The sequence below is a fragment of the Hippichthys cyanospilos genome, chromosome 1 (assembly GCF_059441005.1).
Source record: "Hippichthys cyanospilos isolate Australia breed blue-spotted pipefish chromosome 1, RoL_Hcya_1.0, whole genome shotgun sequence".
NCBI lineage: Eukaryota > Metazoa > Chordata > Actinopteri > Syngnathiformes > Syngnathidae > Hippichthys > Hippichthys cyanospilos.
In genome coordinates, this window is record NC_142369.1 from 19,757,361 (window position 1) to 19,782,035 (window position 24,675).

The 24,675-nt window shown below is 41.9% G+C and overlaps 1 protein-coding gene and 1 long non-coding RNA gene across 4 annotated transcripts in view; one reads left to right on the forward strand and one right to left on the reverse strand.

The window, feature by feature from the left end:
* Positions 1–22,466, forward strand: part of sema6a (sema domain, transmembrane domain (TM), and cytoplasmic domain, (semaphorin) 6A) — a 133,705-nt gene extending 111,239 nt beyond the window's left edge. For 2 of the 3 annotated variants that reach the window (XM_088410900.1, XM_088410906.1), the window contains 2 exons: positions 4,300–4,479; positions 19,254–22,466. In XM_088410900.1, coding sequence (XP_088267026.1) covers positions 4,300–4,479; positions 19,254–20,398 — 1,325 coding nt within the window. In that variant the 3' untranslated portion in view covers positions 20,399–22,466. The remainder of the gene's footprint in view (positions 1–4,299; positions 4,480–19,253) is intronic. The other variant, XM_088410915.1, reaches the window with a different exon arrangement.
* Positions 22,467–22,899: 433 nt separating this feature from the next.
* Positions 22,900–24,213, reverse strand: LOC148429592 (uncharacterized). Its single transcript, XR_015865109.1, has 3 exons — positions 23,892–24,213; positions 23,611–23,786; positions 22,900–23,542 (listed from the first exon to the last, which is right to left on the reverse strand). It is a non-coding gene; the product is annotated as an uncharacterized LOC148429592 (long non-coding RNA).
* Positions 24,214–24,675: the final 462 nt, after the last annotated feature.

The window sequence follows — 24,675 nt, forward strand, 5'->3', positions numbered from 1 at the left end:
CTCACACGGGGGGCAGGAATGAATCATGGCGGCCTGTTTGCAGACACCCGGAGCTATGCAACACGGCCAGCTGAGCTTTCAATACAAAAACAGAGCCAAGCAAGCGTACTCACCTGGCTTGTAGAATGGTGGAGGAGGAACTTGGGACCTGCTATGTGCAGTATTTATTTCCATTTTTAACAGCTGTTGAACCGTAGATCAACAGCACAATACAGTAGAACTGTACAACGAAATTTTTCAAAACAGGGAACTTTTCACTTTAAAAAATCTATGTCTCAGACCTACTGTGCAATCTATAATCTGAATGAAATTAAAAACAAAACTATCCAATTAGCCCACAAAGAAAAAAAAAAAGAAAACATTTGCCAAATCTCTAATAAGTATCAATAGTACAATGAATTTCTTGCATAATGTCTTCCACTTTGTTTCATCAGCTTTCATCTTTATTACTAATATTGTCTTCAAGTTGGTGTAAGCTTGACGCGTCCACAAGCTACGCAACCACGCCCCTCCCCTCGCGTGAATATGTGAACAAGCCAAATGTCAGCACCCAGCGACCGAAAGCCTAGTGAGTGAGCGAAGCAAAACCAAGTTTCACCTTCAGTCTGAACACAGCATTAGCCTGTCATCCGTTATTTTAATCGGTTCTTGAAATTATCACTACCTACTGTATGTCACCTGTAACTGTTGGTAGATGGTTTGTCAGCTCACCCAATTAAATCTTTTTCTGAGAATTGTTTAAACTGCCCTATACTTGGGAGCATGTAAGCTTTAACACAGCCTAAATAGGCAGCAAACATACTTAGATGCTCCCAGAAAGAAGTTCCTGAGTTAGTACTCAGGAACTTCTTTCTGGGAGCATCTAGTATGCAGCAGCTACTATTGTGCGAAAGTACCTTGAATTAATTGCACTGAGCAAAACCTTCTCCTCATTAAAGGTAGCCCGCATCACTAAGAGATCTATGATTGCGCTGTGTTTCAGAATCATGGTTTCATGGACTAAAATGGCATACTGTACATAATCTTGCTCAACAAACTAATTTTACAGATCTAAAATAAAAAGCAGTGCATTTAATTCAGTATTAATACTGATATGACTTGAATGAATAAATCGCTTGCACATTGTTGAGGAAAACACTCTGCCTGGGAGGTTACCGTATTCATTTAACAATGGGCACATTGCAAAGTGACAACCTCTCCCTGATTGGCTCTTAGCCAGGAAATGCAAGATAGAAGTTTTAAACACCCCCCCACCGAAAAAAAAGGTCAGCAAAACCTTGCTTTTTTTACTTGTAGTGTATGGTATTTAAAAAAACATTTTGGTCCAACTTTCTAAGGAGTACTAATTGATTCAAACTTCTGAATATATGAATGGTCAAAATATTGGGACTGGTGTCTTTCTCTTATGCGCACAACTCCCAGCGGCCAAATTAAAACAAGCAGATCCATTCCAACGAATGACAAGAATACTGTGCATATATTGAGATCCTCTCAACCCTTGATCCACCCGCACCCCGTTGTGTGGCTACATCCCTACTGTGATGTTCCTTGTTGGAGGTCCACAGGGTCATGGAAATCTGCGTCCATAAGCACACACGTTACAGCACACAAACACACATCCCCTTTTCTCAGTGACTGTGCGAGAGCTTAATATGGCATTGAAGATAAATAAATGCCTCCTCTCCACTCTTCTTTCCTTCAGACTAGACATGGGCGCCTCGCTTTTAATCTGTTGCGAGTGAAAAAGAGAATGTGCACATCCTTCGGCAGTTTATACACCCCCCCCACCATCCAAAAAGCTCTCAGCCTCTCTCGCTTTCTCTCTCTCTCTCTGTATGTGTGTCATCTGCCTGAATTGCACTTCCCCTGGCGGTAAGGGAATGAATTATAAAATAGGCCTGTCACACTAATCTCTCAGCCTTGGGCCAATAGTTAAATAAATCATTTTAATGATTGCCACGACACTCGGAGGAAGAAGGAGAGGAGGCTTGGGATGGTATCGGGAGGGTGTGCAGCTTGTATACCAGCAGCTTCGATGTCAGCCCACCAGCCCCTCACCCGACTTCTTTAAACACAAGCGTAAACGTGATGCCGGTGCACAGCACATGCTAATGTGATTAGGTCGCTTATATATATATATATATATATATAATATATATATATATATATATATATATATATATATATATATATATATATATATATATATATATATATATATATATATATATATATATATATATATGCTTGTTTGTTCTGCTAGCAAGCCACTTCCGTACTAAGTGGAACACATCTAACTGTCAAGGCCAAACAATCCAAATTTGGCTCAACCCAACAAAACTGAAATGAACATTAATATTCAGGCGTTATTAAATGAACATTAATATTCAGGCGTTATTCAAGGCTGAATACAGAAAAATGCGGGAACGGTAAAATCAACAAAAGGAGTTAAGCAAAGCAGTGAGCCGTAAGGGAATTAGACCTAACAATCTCCAACATTTCCAAATGAACTCAAAAGTTAGATATAAGTGACAGAATGATGATTTTTTTTCTCTTTTTTATTTTATTTTTGTATTTTTTAGTGCGCAAGTTGACAGCATTAGAGGCGCTCTTTATGTTTCGTAGAAAAGTTGCTCAATGGGAGCGCGGCAAAGAAGGAAAGCCAGCATGTCGTCATCCTTCATCTGAAATGTGTGAACCCTCTGGTGATGGTGGAGAAATGTGATTACACTCTGACAGGCCCAGTGGAGCTTTGACATGTCAGTCAGAAAGGGAGGAGGAGGAAAGACGAGAAGAGAAGGACATGACAATGTGGAGAGACACATTTACTAATGAGTTGCTCACGGGGTCTCCGGGGGGAATCACTTTGTTGCTTCTTGTAGCCAAGCAGCTGTCCTTGTGTGTTTTGAGAATAGGAGCGATGTGTGCAGTACTCATGAAAAGTTCTGAATCTTCGACTTTTCAGTCAAATTTTAGAACAACTCGTAAATGAAATATTACCTTTACAGATAGACCTGACCGCTGAATTTTCAAATGGATGTCAATCTTTTCGAAGATTCAATACATTTTACATAATTTGCTCTTTGTCCAACAAGGAAATAAATGGCAAATTCAAATTGTCCACGAATGGACCAACATACGTCACAGCTTGATTAACACTGGAACGGTCAAAGAGGTGCCATTCGGCACTTCTACCTATAACGACCACCGGCGTGCCGATCGGCACCAAGGATTATAGCCCGCATCCTAAATCACATGCGAATGGCTGACTTTGTAATGTAAATTGAACAGAAGAGAAGTTGACTTTATCTTGCTGGGGGAGCATCACAGATGCAAATGAAGTCATTAACTGTTTTAATACGAATCATAAGGCAGCCATTTTTGTCACTTGCTGTCAACTGAAGATGACATCACAGTTGTTCAGGGCTCAAGTGGTGATCAATCATGGCTCAGCTTGTGAAAATCATATAACCAAAATCAGAGAACAGGTGAGCCATGAATAGTGGTTACCTTAGCCCTAAACAAATTCCACATTTCAGATGCAAAGATACTGAAAACGTCACTGGTAGATGTAGAAGTGTTCAAATACTGGGTGTTCCAAAAGTCTTTGAGATATGTTTACATTGAATATCAGGACAACTAATAAGAATGCCAATACACACCTGAAATTATGAAAACAATTAAATTTTACATGGATTGTACAAAGCTGTTCAATGAGAGTGCAATATGAGTTGGTCACATGGCACACATCAAAACAAATTCAAGTGCACAAAACGCCTTTTTCTTGTTGATTATACGCCATTCCTGAAAAAATAACAAAAACAAACAAATTTAACATTACTTTAAAATTTGCCATTTTCACCTCTATACCATTCATTGTTAGATATGGAGGAGTTGGAGGACTTGAAAGACCTCCGGAACACCCTGTATTATTGGTCAATTGATGATTCACACATCCTCCACATAGTCATTCTCCTTTTCCACGTTTTTGTGGCTTCTCCATGTCGAACGATTATGTTTTAGTCAATTGGGTGCCTTCATTTGCTTTGCCCCATCTTGCTTCCAAGGAACTATCGTATCTTCAAGTGAGTCAAGGAGTTTAATTTGGACAGAAGTAGTGCTTTGCCACCACCTCTTAACCCCAGCCGTCAAAGATGAATCTTTAAAGGGAGGGCGGGGGTGTCTCATTACTTTTTCACCATTCCTGGCAACACAGCACTCTCAAGAATCTTTTAGGTACGCGAAGCGAGGCCTCTGTCGAAAATGGAGCACCTCGTTAACCCCTGTTGTGTCTGGCAGGCCACCCTCGCCGCCATCACTACCACACCCTCTCGCTCCCCACGCCGGCCCTACCCGAAGCCGGCGAGGGCCCCCTGGGGCGTGGCCGCATGGTGGAGCGCAAGGAGCCCCCCATGAGCTCGGACACAGGGGAGGAGCCCTACATGGCCGTACCCTCTCAGACTCAGCCCGAAACCGATGGTAAGCCTTGGAACGCAACAGATGCTCTTAGTCCGCCGTCACCTGTGGCAGGGGGGGAGCGTAATTGAGATTTACGGCTACGTGGCTGCTTCCAGCTGACGAGGTGCATAGATCGCTTTCTCTCAAGTAGACAAATTACCCCAGCCTTAAAAAAAAAGACGCACACGCAAGACAAACACACATTCTGAACACATTAGCATGCGCACGCGGAAACAATCACGCATGGGCCCCGTGGGATCAGATTTATCATCCCCAGACTCTGAATGTCCCACAGGAGATGCAATATCCAGGCCATTACGCTGCCGACGTATTTATTTCCTGCCCGAGATGGCTGGAGCGTCGCGACATTGAACGCCCTTTCCACTCGCCTTAACAACCAGCCGCCTCAAGGACGGCTCGCTAGATGGTTGACAGACAGAGAGTGAGAGGATCAGGAAAAATGGACGTTGCAGGGAGGCTGACCTCTGCTTTGTCCTGAGCAAGGTTATGATAGTTAAGAGAAAGTAACAAAATAACTAAGATGAACATTGGAAAGAAAAAGGTCATTGAAACCCTTATGCGGTGTATGGTCAGTGTGTGCCACTCCAAAGGGACACTCCAAAAGGACAAAAATACAACATAGGCGTTAATATAATCAAATTAAAATCAGATTACGTTGAAAAAAGTGCTGCTTAAAATAACTCAAAATGTGCAAACCCACAAAACGTTTATGTCCTAAGTGTAGAAATGAAATAAGGAAAAAATAAGAAAAATGGCTTGACAATTGCTAAAGGTAAGAACAATAACACAGATTTTAATAACATAGTTTTATTCAATTAAATTGTTCAAAATGAAATTATTTTGTCTCATATTACGAAATCATGGTGACCGATGCTGGGTGTAACACTGTGTTTTATCCAAAGTCGGCTGAAGTAAGCTTGAGCTCACCCATGACTCTATCGGATAAAAGGCATAGAAAATATATGGATGGATGATGAATTTTCTTGAATTTGGATCCAATGTATCCAGATGGATTTTTATCACAGTCCTACAGAAATGACGACTTAGGCCACCATAGAGGATACGAGCCAAAAAAAAAAAATTAGCCATAGGAAGAACACAAGATGAACAATGTTCATATATATATGTATATATATATATATATATATATATATATATATATATATATATATATATATATATATATATATATATATATATATATATACATACACACACACACACACACACACATATATACGCACACACACACATATAGTGTAGCAAGATATGTTGTCAGCTGGAAGCAGTAATTGAGTCAATACAAGCCGACCTGAAGGCAGCATGCATTCAGCCAGCATCACAATGTTTTTACCTGAGCAGGTCAATCACTGGAGCTGTGCATTTATGAGTCAAACACACAATAAGGGGGGGGGGGGGGGGGGGGGGGGGGGGGAACTTGATTATTGGGGGGGGCACACTATATAATATACGATAAAGTGATGCTCCAGTCAAGCATTCTCAGGTAATGACACCCAGGCCTCACCTTTCCAAACAAGCTTCCTGACGTTTTATGTTTTGTATGATATATTTTTTTCAATTCTTGTCTGATATGGCACTTTTTGCTCTGTTTTATTACAACTCTTGTATATATTCTTTCTCCGTAAGACTCAGCTGCAGCGAGCTTTGTTTGAGTTGCTTACTTGCGAGCGATTCTCGATGTGTTTGCATGGCTTCAAGTCACATCTTTTGTTGCTGTTGGTTTTTCCGCTATTTATCCATATTTGACTTTTTCCAGCTTTGATTGCTTTGATGGTATTACGCACAGTTTTGCCTCAGTGCAGCTTAGCGTGTCTCAGCATGGCAAATGGAGCACCGCAGTCAACAGCGTTCATTTCCCGCCCGGCCCATCCTGTCGTCTTTTCTTTCCTGTTGCCCTTCAGCTAACAGCTGTACTGTGAAAAACTTCAGCCAAGTGGAGGCGGGAAATAAAACTTTTGAGTGTGCCTCAGAAAGAAACATCAACCGGCCTGTTGGGGGAGAAATAAGGGGGGGAACATGACACTCACTGACCACAAAATTATTTCTGCACAGTTGAGCAGATCCAAAGCGCTACAATTATAATAATTAGGTTTAATTGGCACTGTTATACCCTGACAGATAACTTTACGTTGTGCATTATTCGGCTGTCATTTCTTCGAGTAAATTAGCAAAATAATGAACCAAGTCTCAATATTGTGATATAATAAGTCAACTGTTTCCGCAATCATAGTCAGCATACCTCTGACGGAGACCACATATTGTATAGCTAAGCAACCATTTACACAGACGGACAGATTAGTCACCAACATTCGATCACTCGTAAATTTGGACTTTCAGTGGAAGTCGGAGCAAAGCCCAATGAAAAGCACATGGAGAACATGCAACCTCAGAACTGTAAGTGACTCACGTCTTTATAGTCCACCTAAATGTATATAGTATTTGAAATAAAATAATACAATATGATACTTAAGAAAATTAAATATTCAAAAAATATAGAAAATATGAAAATGAATAAATCCCAGTTGCAAAGATATAGCTACAAATTGCAAGTATTACAATATACAGTACTACAATAATTTTAAAAGATGCTAATGGATGCGCCGCAATTTCCTTCTGGATCAATAAACTGCTATTTACCGTCTTTATTATTGTGGAGCTAATTTGCTGAGGTGTGTGTTTGTGGGTGCGTGTATTGTAATGAACTGCATTACTCTGTGCAAGAACAGCACATTCAGTGTTTGACTATAAGCTCTGTTTGCATGTAAGCATGCCCAGAGTCCGGCCCTGGGGCCAAATGCAGCCCGTGTTCAAATTTCAACCGACTCTGGGATCAAATTAATAATATATTGATCCCCACTGTCGGCTACACTACAAAATACCGATGTACAAAAAAGCTATGTTATATTTAACCAGAAGATGGCTGCAGATGTTGCCGCTCTCTCGAATGCGTTCGGAAATACGTTCCGAGCACGCGCTGGAATTCGCAACACACCCCTCTCAAACTTGTTCTGCCCATATCTAAAATGGAGACTGTATGTAGCGAAGAAAAACAAAGTTGACAGAGGGCTGGATTAAAAACACAAAATATTAAAGCGCATGACATTCAAAAACAAATGTAATATTGGACAAAAAGGAATGTTTTTTCATCCCGAAGATATTGTACTTTAATTATCATAATAAGATGAGAATATCGTGGCAATTTGCATATTGCTTTATCGCCATAATCGTTTCATCCCTAGTACCAGACAGTACTTGTAAATTACGACAAGGTGACTGGGAACAAACACCGTGAAAATCTAAAGCAATTGGGAGCTGAATGCCCCCCCCCCCCACACACACACACACACACACAGATTCACCTGACCAAATCGGGCTTAAAGTATCTGACCAAATAGCAATGTGAAAATGATCATATTTTAGAATATACTCTTGAGTTTCATGTTCTCCACTTATTCTGTCTTCTCGCACTCCAAAAAGTCGCGTGTTAGGTCATTGAAGATTTTAAATTGTTTAGTAATAGATAAATTCGGCTGTGATACGCTGATCGTGACCCTAATTGTGGCATGCGAGTGCATAATAATCCAAGTGGTAAAAAGTTTTCCAGTTGAATGTATCAGTCCTATCAGGAGCCGTTCTCATGATAATTTGGCGATTTAAAAGAAATTAATCCCCAAACCGCTTTTTCCATTTGCAGCAAAGACGTTGCAGGATCTTATCTCCTAATGAATATTATTATTAGGCCAAAGCCGCCACAGTAATTAAACAGGCGCCGCAAAGTGAGGAGTATTAACGAGCCGGTGGCGTCTTTATCTACCACTTCAGTGGGGGTGGGGGGGAGGGGGTGTTGCTGTCCCTAGGTGGCTTTTTTTCACAGTACATTTGCGCTTTGTCTGTCTGTCTGTGTTTCCTGATGATCTTCTTGACCTCAAAGCACACCCGCCTGCTCTCAACACCTCGCCATCTCCTGCCACTGTGACCCCTCCCGACATCCAACAGGGATGGCATGTTCCAAGGCTCTACCATTTTATAAGTGATTCCGCAACCAATTTATGGATAATCCACACCACCAACCCCCCCTCCTCGTTCAATCCTGCTCCTCCCCTAGTAGACTGTCTCCTCTCCAACAAGACTCATATCTCTTCTCTTGTCTAAATGAAACCACCCCTCCCCTTTTGGCTCTCTTCCCTTTTCTGCCGTCTCTCTTGCTGTCAACCCCCCCCATCCACTTTACCCAGCCCGACCTGTAGCCGCCGCTGTGTTGCTCCAATTTATGGCTTCATTACAGCAGCAATTCGCAGGAGACGGACGGGGCTGAAAGAGGGAGGCAGCTAGACGACAGGGCCAGGAAACATGGGAAATAAGAAAGTGCAGGAAAAGCTACATGAATGATAAGGATTTATTTAACGAGACGGACAATCATGCAGAGGTGAGCTAAAAGAGGACGACAGCAGAGAGGTAATATAAACAAAAAGAGAATCTACAAATGAGGGGTGAGGAGAAGAAATGGAGGCCCGCAAAGGTTGCGCATGGATCGGAAAAGAAAAGAGGTCGGAGTGAGACAAAAGCTTACTCGTCGTAATAAAATGAATAATAAAGCCAATCCATTGCTTTACAGACACAGTGATGCCTTGAGGATCAAAACCTCATATGTTAAATCGTTTATCCCCACTGACATGAATGGAAACGCAGCTAATTCGTTCCATCATCATGTGTTTTGAGTCATCAAATAATTAAATAGAATTTCATCATGACTACTTCACTGCAGCGCTTTCTGATGTGCGCGATTGGTCATTGGGCAACAGTACAATACACTCATACAGTTTTAAACAAGAAATTAAACTCAATGAGTCCTTTTTTGAAGCGTATAAAGAATATATGCCTGAGTAGTATTATATCGCCTGTCTACATCTAGTGCTGCACCACTTGCGTTCAAATATTTGCTCCTTGTAGTCGAGGCAAAGTTATGAGATAGTTTTGATTGACCTTAAACACTCTAAAGCCTCAGTTTTATTTACGTTTGTCTGTCTATTCATTATGGCAAAGTGCTGCTTTGTATTAAATGAACTGAGGCGATCTCACTGCCATCATATCGCACTCATATTAACAAATCAAAAAAATCAGCTGGGTTACTACTTGTAACACAAAAAAAGTCAGGTTGCTTGTTCATGCAAATATTTACGGTAATTATGACTTCAGTACTGCACTTGTGGAGGTTAGTAATACTGTAAGTGTAAGACGACATCGTTACACGGTACAAGAAAGGCACACATTAAATCCAGTGTTTACTCTTTTCTATTTCATTTTTTTAACCTGCGTTTTTACACATATAACTAAGTTCATTTTTTTTAAGATTTTCTTTTTTTTAAGATTTTAAAGACAGCACATTCCACTGCCGTTGGAACTGAATATTGAAGCAGGGCTGACAACGATTGCAGGATGCATGGTGGAGTACACAACGGTTGCTTCCAACATCAGTATTCTTGTTTGAAACAGAATATTTTCCCTGCATCAACTACTACTTTGCTGAAACATAATCAGGAAGGCACAAACAATGTAGAACACTGAGAATTCCACATTTTTTGTTTGAAATGATGTGATTATGATGATAATTTAACAAACTTTTGTTGCTGAGCTTCAGACATCCATTAGGACATTTTCTAGAGCCTCACAAGGGTTCGCTTATCCCAGCTGACTTGGGGCAGTAGGCGGAGTGTACCCTGAACTGGTCGCCAGACAATTACAGGGCACACAGAGACAAACAACCATTCACGCACCCAATCACATCTAAGGATAATGTAGTGTGTCCATTACGTCTGCTATGCATGTTTTTGGAGTGTGGGAGGAAGTGCCCGGATAGAACCCACACAGGCTTGGGGAGAACATGCAAACTCCGCACAGTACTGGTGGATTTGAACCGGGGTCTCTGAACTGTGAGGCGGATGTGCTAACGATGTACTGCAGACAACAATTTGCAATTTGCGCGACACTTAGACAGCTAGAACGTGGGACTTTGAAATGCTGAAATACAAATATATTATTTCATAACTATTGGCTTGATTCTTTTTAAGTAATAAAGTAATTCATGATTAATTTGGGGGAATGTGGAATCCTTAAAAAAAAAGCAGGCGTTATTCTTGCAGTTCAGATGACTCAGCAAAACTTCATACTGTATTTCAAACACATCTTCAGCCTTGTCTGAGGGTCACATGCTGTCCATAATCAGACAGCGCAGCAAATTGCTAATACTGCTTGGCCTAGCCCAACGCTGCAGCCATTCATTAAAACATCACTATTTGACATTAAATGCAGCCTGCCGACAGCTGTGGGCAAGAGTATGACCTTGCTCACACTGAGATGTGATGTCTTGTTTATTTTTATTTTTCACTCATGCCGAAGACGGCATAGCTGCTGTAGAAGGCAATCTTCAAGGTTAGGAGCCAGTCACGACCCCGCGTGCCGTCAGACGTTCTTATGATGCACTGCGCTCGCTTTAACACCAGTCTGCTGCTTTATTAACCCTTGGCAAACCGCAGATTCGTCCATAACAAGATCTTTAATATCTTAAGGAGGAAATCAGTTTTGGACATATCCAAATATAGTTCAAGTATTCCCCCAATAGATGAAGTCGAGTACATTTACAGAGGTTTAAAACAAATGGTTCTTTCACATTCATTTTAGAAAGACATGAATAAATCAAACATCTTGTTGAACACTCATGATTATCTATTAAAAAAAAAGAAAAAACATTCACAATTTCACAATCCTTCACAAAGTGTTTTTTTGTTTTCCTCTTAGAAATGCTTGGCTTTCTGGTTGGGATATATTTTCTATTTCATTTCCTCAGAAAAACAGTCCTGTTTGACATTCAAGCATATTCAAACAAAAAAAGTCATTTCGGTCCTTGTGCATATCAGTCTTCACTCTGAAAGAGAAACAAAAGCATGAAAACATATCAAATTGTCGTTCAACGGAATTAAAATGAACTTAATTTTTACAAAACTTAAAAAAAAAATATGTAAGTTATGTAAGTTGAAAAAAATTCACAGGGGAGCTGCCGTCAGCCACAGCTCACGCTCGCACGCCAACGGTACCTGCCTTTTTATTATCCACATGGTCAGTGTTTCATTATTTTTGCAAACACCCCAAATACATTTAAATCGTTAAAAAATGAATAGGGTCTGCCGAGGCTTGATATGGTCTCAGTATACCACAGATCCATGCCTATTACAAGCGTCCAGAACGTTTCTTGTGCAATGAATGGAAGTTCCGTGCAGACTTTTTCAAAGCCTTTTTTTTTTTTTTCGAACAATGTTTTCTCTTCATTGTTCTATAAATGTGGGTCATCATGATTTAGCAGCAACGGGACAAAGAACTCCTGCTGTAGCTAGTCCCAGTCCTGTCATTATTACCCTGCAATCATGGCCAGGAGAGTCATGCGTGCGTGTGGAGCAGCAGGTGAATAATCGGCAGCTCATTGTGACTCATAGCAGAAACAGAAGACTTGATGTTTTCCCGACGTTTCGCACTTCTTCCATTGACGCAAGCAGCAATTTCCTCTCCTAATTAGCTCATTGTTCTCTTCATGCTGGCTAATTTTTGCAGCTTGCAATACCATTTGGATGTTTTGCTTACACCTTGTGTCAAACACAGGCTCCTTTTTAGTGCTGTATTTCAACGTCTGCTGCTATGTGTCGCCATCAGGCCACGTCCAGTCTGCACAATGCACACGCTTGGACACCAGCAAGGGCAAAAATTAATTTGTGGCATCAAAAAGAGGAAAAATCCATTCATTCTTAAAATTTCCTCTGAGAAATTGGTTGTGACCTGACAAATGGATGTGTGAAGCACCTCCTAACATCCACAAACAAAACGAGAATGCAAACTGTGATACTTGATTAAAGCAAACTGTCGAGTAAACAACATGATGCATGTACATTAGTGAATTGTTGTTGATAGCAGCGCGACACATCAAAAGATCTGGCCTTTAAATATAAGTGTCTCATCAGTGTGCCCCTTCAGTGCACGCACATAAGCTTTTATTGGGTCATTAAAGAAACAATACATCGTTATGTGAAAGTAGAACAACATGAAAAGCTCTTGAATGGCACGCTGGCTTGAAGAAGAATAATAGTGTCTATGTTGTTGCCGTGGCTACAGGGAATGTAGAGTACATAGGCGTAAAATGCAGGTGGACCAGCTTGCTGTTTTTGTTTGTTTTTATGAACAGAAACTGCACATCTTTTTTTTGGTTAAATGGAGGTGGGGGGTGGGGGCGGGTTACTTAACAAGCTAATCCCCCCCCCCCAGGAAAAAAAAATATGTTGATTTATTACTGTACATTATTTTCAGTAAAATACTAAAGTGTAAATGCAGATTGAACAATAAGTAACAGAAAACAAATGAAAAAAATGATCATGTCAGGAAGTGCAGGAAACAGTAGAAGCTCATGACCATTTATACAGCCTTTATTCCTTGTTGTTGTATGTGAATCATAACTTGGTAAAAAAAAAAAAGGAAAAAAATGTAATGCTTTTGTTTTGTACTTTTGGCTTAATCAATGTGCTGTCCATTATTATTTATAACAGTGGTGTACACACAACAGTTCAAATGTGAAGGAAGGCCTTAAGCAAAAACAAAATACTTTATTCGATACTGTTGTTTTAAATAGCAACATCAGTCAGTTTTTTATTTATAATGGTCAGTTTTTTTTGCATAGCGAGTACTTTCTATTGCGCATCAACGTCCACTGTTGTGTTGACGCTTTTAAGGCTGATAGGGATCTCTATTCATTTTTCTTCCCCTGACAATATCTGAGTTTGTGGTGTTAAGAGGTTTAAGGCGTCCCCATCAACCCGCCGTGATGCTTCTCCACCTTTAAGCATTTTCCCATCGTCGACACAAAGAGCTTCTCTGTGGCTTTAAGTCAGCCGGAGCAGCGCCTGACGGGATAAAAGTAGCAGCGTGAATGTGTGTTTGACACCCAATAATGCGCTTGGACTCTTTTGACTGTGATTAACATATATCGGAAGATCTGGCATAGTGGTTGTGGAATGTGGCGATACTGAATCTGGAGATCGCGTAAAATCGAAATCTAGAAAACGGGCTGGACGGAAACTACCTGCTGTTGCATAAACCACCATTCCAGTTTATAAATCATAACTCAAGCAGGGAATCTATTCATTTTCTATGCCTATGATGAGTACGCATCGTGACAACTGGGACAAATTTGACAAATTTCCCATCTTCTCTATCAAAAGGAGCAGGAGCCTGTTTATTCCATCCATTTTTTATAGCCAGGGGTGCACGTAATTGTTTTTGTGAGTTACTCATATGTGTACATCGTGTTTGGTACTCACCCTTTCTTTTATTAAAAAGTCTCCCTCAAGGTCATTGTCATTGTCGCTCCCACATTAAGCACAAAGTCTGTGTGCACTCAGCGATGTCGCGCGACTCAAGCTTGCGTCCTCAAAGTTTCTTAGGTCTCTCAGTTATGGTTTGCGTGGTTCGTTCGGGACCCAGTTTAATTAGTCCAAGGAAGTCAGAGGTAAATTCTTTGTCACTGTTTGATACGCAGCACTGACAGCAAGTCCAAGCCGCTTCAATAAACAATCGAATACAAAGACGAAACCATTACATGTTGCTTGGTTTGTTCCTGCAGTTTGTCTCGCCAGCAAGAGGGCGATTAGCTACTGATTAGCTACTGCTTCTCGATCGGCTTGTTTGTTAGCCATAAGTGATGCTACATTCACGTGCCCTGCTAGGTCCACAATTAAAAAACACGCTTGACCTTTTTTCACTACTGCTGTAAATCTGTCGGCGGCTTAGACCCGATGTTGGTTAATTTTACAGACACGCCGTTAGCTCTTCAAGAGAGAGTGGCCGTGGCCAACTCGAATCATAGGCTCCTTTTATTATCTCTAATGCGGCGTGCTAGTCATGCACTAGAATCTTGACTTGGCAGAAGCGTAGCTCTGTTGTTAACTGAGGTGGACAGCGGGTAAGATTTAGACCGTTTTTCATTCAAGTGGAATCAATTGAATGATTATTAATTTCAAAAACTTGCAAATAAATGTGTTTTTAACGACCACCAGTATGTGTTAAATATAATTGTAGGTCTGGTTATCATTAAATTATATTACATGGGGGGTGGCACTCCTCCGGAGGCTGCCATGTCTGTTGTAGCTATGGACAAAGGTAAATGCAGCACCTCCTGCTGTCTGTAATGAAAAACAGTCTTAATCTGGTCCCTTTAAGTGGACCACCCACCACCCGGGAAAATAATAATAATAATACCTTCAATGAATTGATGAGCTAACAGTTAATTTACCTACTGTGCTTTCTTCATTTTCTGAATTTCCAGGTATAATGTGCATGGCAAGTACGTCACACACTGCGAAACCACATGGAACACATTTTGTTATTGTGTGGGTTCACTCACATTCTGAAAATCTGCTGCAAAGATCTGTAAGTGTCTAAATCCCGTCTGAATTTTGAAAAGTTGTAAATATTCCCAAAGAGGCCAGGAACACGAAGATTTAATCCAGCTCCCGTGTACCCTGCTATTTCTCTTTGATGACGGGAAACAATTTGTCACATCAAAGCTGAAGGTCTTCAAAGTTTTTCGTTCTCAGGAAGTATGCGAGCGAGTGTGGCGTGATCCATGGAAGTGCACAAGAAAGAATGAAAGGGTTTGGTTTGACCGAAAGAAAAAAAACAGAGTCAGACAGGAAGAGGCATGCAGTAGAGGTTAAAGTGGGCATTAACCTCGCCGAAACCACAACAAAGTGCCACAGTGAGCCTTCTTCAATTAAATGTTCAACCAGATTGAGTCTTTGCCCCCTGACCTCCAAACGCCTGGACGGAACGTTGGTCTCCGTGTCGGGAAAGATTGGAACAAAGGCAGATGAACCCCTTCACATTTTGCAAACATTAAAGAGAGGATTTGCTTTTCAACCTATCTACAACATCTTTGTTTTGTGTAGTTGACGTATTTATCCTGAAAAGAGCATCCCTTCCTAACCTCTGTTCGATCATAAAAAATAGAATCAATTAATAAAAGAACACATTTGTAACTTTTACAATAAAATCAAAACTAAGCAATAAAGTTTAAAACAAAAAATATTACAAAAAAAGAAAAATATTACAAACAAAATAACATCAAGCACATTCTCAAAATGACATTTAAACAAATAAAAAGTGGTTTAAAGTAATGTCATAAATAAATAAATATGTTGCATGATTTAAAAAAGAAATGGTGAAATAAAACTCAAATCAAACAATGGCCCTAAAATTTACACAAAAATTGAACGTATCATTATTTCACTGAATGTTAAAATGATTGTTCAGTCATTGAAATCCATAATGAGCCAAATCAATTGATCAGTAGAATGTCAAAAAAAATTACATTTTTGTTTGTTGGTTTGTTTTTGTTTTTTGTCAAATCTGTCTAAGTCACCTGTGTCAAAGCCGGTGGGCCAAATCCGGCCCGCCAAGTCATTTTATATGGCCCACGATAGCAAATCATGTCAATTCCCATGACCCTTGTAAAACTCAGTTCCAAAATTTTGAGTCGATCATTTTTTTTGTTCCAGTAACTTCAACAATAAATCAACAAATTCTTAGCCTTTACTTCTGATTTCAAAACCACATAGCCGTTAATTTGTTGTTTACAGTAGTAATAGCACAAGACTATTTCAAATGGACTTTGTTTCCTAATCATATCGGCCCAATGAGAGCTACAAAGTGGCCGTGACAAAAATGAGCCTTGTTTGCTGTTCTTTTCTTGAGTTGCTGTGTTCCAGTAAGAGTATGGCTCTGGCAGCGTTCCCACCATCCGATTGTTCAAATGAAAGCAAAGCCCCGGACAGCTGCCAGTCTCCTCACAAGGATGCCGAATGAAACGATCTGTTTCAAGTTAGAGAAGATATGACTTGTCTGTATTCTCCATAAAAGATGACGCCTCACAAAGTTCACAAGTAGGAGAAAGTGGAAAAAGATCCCAGTCAACAAAATGAAAGCTAAGCAGAGAAAGCCTTTTCTGTCGTCGTCAGACCTCAGCCGCCGAGATGGGAAGCAGATGTTAGCGGCGAGTCGTCTGGGACAGCGCTCGCCTTTGTTCTGCACCTTAGATAGCATGTTATCTCCTGCGCCGGGCGGGTCCACCTTTTGTCTGGCAAAAATGTTTACTTAAGCTCCCGGTGAAATATGACCTGGCCGCACATCACCCTCACCCCGTTAAAAAGAGAATTCAAGTATGTGTTTACCAACGCGTCCTCATAGATCTTCAGTGTAAGCGCTTTACTTGCCCTCACAAGGCAGGCTTGGCCTCCCGTTTGTGGACAGGGGAACAAAAAGGGGGGATTGCGCATGTTGGTCATGCAAAGTCTGGGTTTGGCTTCCACCGGAGCGGATGATCCTGACGTCTGGAGGTGTGTGTGGTGTTTTGCTCAAGGGACACTGGAGATGTTCTCCAAGTGCGTTTGGTGATGGAGCCCAGCTACTCAACCGTTTCCGGGGCCCTGCTGGCTTACGTTTCAAAAACAAACAAAAATCACGCAAGGGGTTTTAGGTCTGAGCTTTAGAATGCAATCTTTGGCCCCTGACCTTTAAGTTGCATTTCCTTCTCTAGTGTCGCAAGATGTTTTATTGTACGTCACTTTTTTCTTCTGAAAGGTATTTTATCGTGGAACAACACACTCGAAATGCACCATTGTTAATGCCCAAAGTAGGCAGGAATTGACTTTTTGAAAAGGAGATGCTCCACAAAATGCACATTGCTTTCAGGCCTCGTTAACATAGATCTCTTTTCAGGAGCAAGCAAGTCAAAGTAAAAACGGCGCTTTATTTTTTCCGCATGTGTGCGTGCGCTCACGCAAACTGTTGGACTGATATCAGCTTCCCACTGACCCCTTGTGCGGGATGTGATGACGCAGCTCGTTGCCTTTGGCGTCCAATCAGCTTTTTTGCTAATGAAGTTTCGCAGATTGATCAGGGCTCACAGCTTGATGAAATGTCAGCCATTTGCATCCAAAAAGAAAAAAGGCTCCTGGTACATTTCAGCCTTCTTTATTCCCATTCATATCCTTTTTCATTTTGGCAGTTTTTTTTTTTTTAATCAGGCTTTTTAAAAGTGTATCAGACCCAACAAAACATGCACACTGAGATTGGATTTGAGTGGAGAATATTGAATACGGCTGCCGAAAGCAATTTGAGAAGGTGTTTATTCATGATAGGATAAACCATTTTTCATTTGCATGTTTGTTATGAGACTGCTAATCTTTTTTTTTCTTTAATTTTTGTATCATTTTCTGTCCCTCTGGGCCATGAGCACAATTATACACATAATGACCTGCAACCTTTTTTTCCTTCTTTTTTTGTCTTAGAAAGCTGTTTTTGTCGTTTCTTGCAATATCCTTAACTGAAAATGACGGAAATGGAAAACACAATCCGGCCCAACTTTTTGGGGTTATTTATTTAACAATTAGTGTCCTTTTTTTTTTTCTTGCTTAGACAAGCTGAAGTGCCTGTGACCCTTTCATGTGCGATTAACTCATTCCCCGTCATTGACACCTATGGAGCTCAACCAGACTTTAAAGGTTCACTGTCATTGACATCAGTGGATAGCAGTGATGCACCTCTTTAGATTTTAAATCATGCCGGATTTTTAGGACAAGAGATTATGATTAAAATTGATGATTAGTGATTATGAGAGAGAAAATGGGAGTGAATGTAGCTACACTTCCCGCGGTTTACATCATTGTGTAGGACAACAAAGTCTTTTTTTTAAATTGTGTCAACGACGCAGCAAGTATTTCACTTAATTTTTTCAAAGTTTATTCAAGAAGCAATAAAAAGTCAATGTACTTTGAATGATAAACGGTTAATCAAATGAATGATTATTTGATCAATTTTAATGCTAATTCCTTTATTGGAAAACAACAATTGGCTTTTAAATGTTTGGAAATGGGTGGCAACAAGTCTGTTGTGATGTGAAGGCAAAATCATTCAAATACCCTTTTCATTCTGAGGTCTTCAAGTTATTGCTCTTCTTTTAAGCAAACATTTGGGTCCTGTTTCAGTGAAGCAACTTCTATGACAATTATAAACTTGCTGTAACTTTACCTGCTGTAGAGCACACATTTCTGCTGCAGCATGTGTTTCACACAGATACAATAAAACTGCTGTATCGGGCATTTACGCACGGCATTTACCCTGCTTTGCTTTTTATACAGAACCGAGACAATGCTGGTTAGTTTTGTAACAGTGTGTACGGTGTCGCATTTATTTATTGGACAGAAACAATTGCCTTCAGTTAAATTCAGTTAAAGAAAAACAGAAAAGACCATATGTGGTAGGTTAATTGTGTAATCTTAGTTGGGCTGAATGTGAGTGTAAATGATGTTCTTTCGCTCGTTGTGCCCCGCAATTGGCTATTGACCAACTCTGGGCGTCCCCCCACTCCATTCCCAGAGTTAGTAGGGATAGGCTCCAACGTGCGACCCCAGTGAGGATAAGCGTTAAAAAAAACATATGAACGGACAAAAGAATGTCAGACGTCGAACTTCACAAACTGGAGTACCCTCCACACAAACGGGGTCACGTTTCTCAGTTATGCTACACCTCCGAAGGTAGAAAATAGCAGTCGATTTCAATTCGGCGTTAATGTCATTTGGGTGAACGGCGAGTTATGTAGCAGGAGAGCACTGCTTTGTCTTCCAATCGGATCTCAATGTGTGACTATGTCGTCTCTGCAGGTGTCATCCGTGAGAGCTACCAGAAGGGTCGCGACCAGCTGGTACCCGTCACACTCTTGGCCATCGCCGTCATCCTGGCGTTCGCCATGGGCGCCATCTTCTCCGGCATCATCGTTTACTGCGTTTGCGACCACCGGCGGAGAGACTTGGACCTGCCCGGCCGCATGGACAAGGACGCCCACCACCTCCACTCGCGGCGGGGCTCCATGAACAGCGTGACCAAACTCACGGGCCTGTTCCAGACGCAGGCCAAAGACGGCCGACCCGAGGCCATACTAACGCCTCTGATGCACAACGGGCGACTGACGCCCAACGGGAAGATGTTGATCAAAGCCGACCAGCACCACCTGGACTTGACCGCCCTGCCGACGCCCGAGTCCACCCCGCTGCAGCCGCGCCGCAAGCCCAGCCGGGGGAGCCGCGAGTGGGAGCGCAACCAGAACCTCATCAACGCCTGCACCAAGGACATGCCGCCCATCGGCTCCCCCGTTATCTCGGACCTGCCCCTGAGGGCGTCGCCGGGACACATCCCCAGCGTGGTGGTCCTACCTTTGCCCCAGCACCAGCATCAGCTCCCTCCTCACCTGCAGCAGTCCTACCAGCACGAGTACGTCGAGCAGCCGCATCCCAGCGAGCTCGGCGTGGGCCTCGTGGACGACCAGGGCGCCACCCTGGAGTACAAGACGGTCAAGAACCCCCGCCACAATCTCAGCATGGCGGATCCGGACGGGGCGCTGCCCCCCCGCGTGCCCCAGCGAGAGGCTTCGCTCACCATCCCCCCGGCGGTGCCGCAGATGGGCAAACGCCTGGAGGTGCACTCGTCGGTCTACGGCCTCCGGAAAGGCTCGTCGTCCTCCGCCTCGGGCTCGTCCGGCCTCAAGAAGCACAACACCAACTCGTCCAACTCCTCCCATTTGGCGAGGCACCAGAGCTTCAACCGCGTGGAGACGCCACCCCCGGCGCCTCAGCGGGTGGACTCCATACAAATGACAGCGCAGGGCATTTCTCTGTCGCGGCAGTCGGCCGTGAGCTCGTACGGTTCGCTGCCTCGCGGAGGCATCAAGCACCTCAAGCCCGACGTCCCTCCCAAACCCTCCGTTGTGTCGCTCTCCGCAAAGGTGAAGCCCAACGACGGCTGCACATAGTCTGATGGAGATCCTACAGACTCGGATCACTTCTTCTTTTGGGTGTACAGTTTGGTTGTTTTTTTTAAGGAAACGCTTTCTTTTATACAAATGTGTAAATAACATCCAAGCAGGGGAACACTTGCTACTGAGACAAAAGAAGACCCCGATGATTTGGTCTATGTAGCACGGGGAAGTGGGAGGGGGGCTTCTCGATCTCTGCAAGGACAAAATGGGTTCGAGTGAGCAAGTAGGGTCCAGGTTTTTGGGGTTCTTTTCTCTGGGAGTGTACAGTACGCTGAAGGCCGGCAGACCCTGAGACTGAAAAGACAAATTAGCTGCCCGTCGGAATACTGTGAAAGCCTCCAAGTGTTACCGCAATCAAGTCTCCGCCTGGATGGGCCCGAACCACGGGAATCCTCCCATTTCATTGAACAACATTTGACTGTTAATACTAATAGCTTGTTGTATTTATTTTTTATGAAGTGCTTTTGAAGAGAAACAAGACTTTTTAGGCTCAAAAAAAAGAGAGGGCAAAGAGATCTTTTTAATATCAATTAATCAAGTGTGATCAAAAAAACAACAACACATATTTAAAGTCATTAAACTGGAGCCAGTAGTTTTTTTTTTCTTAATGACTTAAAGTGAGGAGAAAGTATTTATTTACAGTGTGCCACAATGGACTTTTGCTGTCACAAACCATTCTAATTTAAAATGAATATTTCCCCTTTTCACTCCTCCAGTCAGCACTGTGTTTGTGTGTGTGTGTTTGTGTGTGAACGAGTCAGTATCGTCGCTCTTGATTGGCCACGTCGTATGGAAATGAAACCACCAGCAAGAAGTGAGAAAAACTTTTTTTTTTTTAAAACCTCCCCTTCCCCACATGTAAATTTGTGCCTTACACCCTAGTGACAATGTTTTCTTCGATAGCAGTTTACTTGTAGTGTTTTTACATTTTGTTTTTTCTTACATCATGTTTCCTTGATTTGATGAAATGCGAGTAAAGAATGTAGGTGTTATCATTGTAATTCTGCTCCCATTCACATGTACACACACCACACACATGTTGTCGACCGTGCCATGAATGAGCATTTCTGTTGCCCGCCGAGACGTCGTTACTGATGTCGAGTGTTTCTCCATTTTTGTGTTTTCTACAATTGTACTTTTTGCGCTCGATGGAAGGCGACGGCACGACCGTTGACTGAAACTTTTGCAAAGCGGGTGTGCCGCTTGTTAGCATAGCATTAGTGCCCCGAGCTAACCTAGAATTGACACCAAAAGGTGCTTCTTGCGTCGCATAAAAGCAGGCTGGATCCTGTCAAGGCACAAAAAAAAAAAAAAAAAACATGAACTAAAATGAATAAAATACCCCGTTTTGTCAGACGAGTTTGAATTTAAGCGCTAGCTAATGTTACCGTTCATGTTTGAGGACGTATCCCCACACCTAAATCAACAAAGCACTCCATTAATGTTGTATTTGTAGATAGGTGAATGTTTTCTTGAACTTCCTTTTAATTTCTGTGGATGAAAGCCAACTTTTTCTCAAACCACTGTCCCATGTATGAAAAACAGGACTAGGGACTAGTAATGCTCCATTCAAGGCTGCTGGGAATTTGAAATAAAAGGTGATCCAAGATTGCGATATCGCAGAGCTATTTTCATGCAGAATTTGCCGTTTCGGGCCTAGCTAATACGAACACCATTTTGAGCACTGCCTGAAGTTTCCAACATGCCAGGTTTGCTAAATGCAGCGTGCTACAACTTTGCAGCTTCCTGTGCCCCCCTGATGTGAATTACCATCAAAAATGTTGAAAGCAAAGGCTGCAGTGGCCAGTGAGGCTCTCCGGTGTATGTGTGCCTTGTCGTCTCTCTCCCGTTCCCTGATAACGTGCGAAGCGCAGCGACAGATGATGTGACCTTTGTGAGCTTGTTAAATATTGTGACGTCAAATGTTTTTTGCCCTGTTCTCTCCACCTCCTTAACATCTGATTCACAGTTTAATGTATGTTGTAAAGTAATTAAAAAACACTTTAATTTAATGCAAATGTGATTTAAAAAGAAAATAAAAATCTTGTCATGAAGTCCTTGATATTTTGTCTTTGCCATGTCACTCACTGAACAAGGCGGGGTTTTTTTTGCGCTTGTTAGAATTTTGTTGCAAGATGACATGCTTTTTATTGGTGATGTCAAAATGAGTAACGTAAGTCTGTATGAAGCAAAGACTCGGTACTTTAATCATACTTGTTTCTATTCAGATCCAAGGAACCCATGAAAAGAAATGCCACTCGGGATAGGAAGCATTTTAAAGGGGATTTATGTGACGAGGATAATTGGGACAATATAACAGTCTGTTGCCTGACAAGTTAAAATAAATTTCGCTTTGACTAAACCGTCACAGAGATGTAAATTCAAAACAAATGAACTACTTACGAATATACATAGTGCAAAAATACAATTCATTTTATTTGATAGTTGACGTGTTTGTCATGCTGTTTATTAGTCTTTTGTATTATCGTGTTTATAACCTCGATCATGTAATATCACAATTTTAGTCGTTATTCTTTAAAAAGCGGTCAAGCTACATCGGATGGAAGAAGGGAATACCAACTACATACTTTATATCCAAAACAATTTGTCTCAAGTCAAAGGCACACAAGAATTGAGTTAACCTTATTAGTTGTGTTGTGTTTCCATAAGGAACACTCATGATCTTCACTCCCTCCGCTTAAAAGTCTTAATTAGTCACCACACAGGGGTGCACATTAGAAGGCTAAATGGAGTGTGCACATTGCAGAGGAACAACTTTACGCAAAGCAGAATTGCTTTTAAATGTGAAACGCTTATTCTGCCGTTACACGTATAGTGTAGGAGCCCTTCAATAATTACATTTCTGTTTGCACTTCCTCTGGGAAACAGCTCCTGTTCGAAACGGGGGCATGCCTCCGTGTTGTTGCTCTGACAGGTAGTGCGTAGTGTTGTGTTTTGTCAGGTAGTTTGACACTGGAGGCGAGTCACGGCGGTAACACAACACGCGGATCAGATGGCGCAGCTAATGAGGCCTGTCTGTCGCTATCCTTGTTTTGTTGCTTGGCGCGGTCTCCACGGGGATGGAAATGAATCTCCAGATCAAGATTCCAATCACAACTTGGCAAGAATTTTCCGAGTCTAAAGAAAATGACACACAACAATAAAGCATCTTCCTTTGCCATTAGTCAACGGAGTCGAAAATTTACCGCGGCGCTCTCTCTGCATACGGCTCTGAGGGTGATATGCTCGGAGAGGCGGTGCGCGCTCCCCTTCGCTTCATTTCCGCACGGCGCACCAGGTTCCCGGTCGTGAGTTTCCGAACTGTCGGGGCCTATTTCCGAACGCACCCTTGATCTTTTCCAAAGACGGCAGCGTGCGCGTCCTAGCAAAAAAATGTCATTGATTAACGGTGGCTTAGGCCTTGGGTAAATCCGCAAAGATAATACGACCCGACATTATGGCTCGTGAGCAGTTACGTGGGGCAGACCTCCATTCGGCTGAAAATCCCCTCCGTCCCCGTGCACGTCCACTCATCCGGTGAAACGAATTCATGCGTTTGGGCCTCACTCGCTGCTCGGCCTTAGCACCGCACTCTGCGGTAACACCGAGTTTAGCCTCGTGCTAATCCTCGCTTTTCTCGCCCGTGTGTCATTATACCAGCGCTGATACTGTCTGGAGCCACCAGCGCTGTGTAAAATGGCAGAAAGAAAACTTTTCAAACAGGGTTTATTGATTCAAATAAGGGTTTCAAACTAGGTTTAGGGTTTCAAAGTAGGCTTTGAAACTAAGGTTAGGCTTCCAAAGGAGGGTTTCAAAGTAGAATTTCAAAGAAGGACTAGGGTTTAAAAAAAAAGACTTCAAACTAGGTTTATGGTTTCATATAAGTATTTTAAACTCAGATAATGATTTCAAACTAGGGTTAGGGAACAAACTAGGGTTTCTAACTAAGGATAGGTTTTAAGAGCTGCTCCATCCGAGGTGAATTTAGTAGAATTAAAACGGTCAGGTCATCTCAAGACATGTCTACTTTGTTTTTTTCATTGAAAAGTCAGTCTACAGGACATATCAGAAGACAGTCTGATGAAGTTGCAGAGGAAGTATACAGGATTTCTAAACAATATGATGATAAGAGTGTTTTCTTGCCACATTCATAGATACGCTTCATTCAGCCGTACTGTGTTCAACGCAACATTGTCAGCAAGATACCGAGACCGTTGGAAGAAAAAAAATCCTTTCAGCAGCAAGAGAAGTACACCCCAGAGACTTTTGAT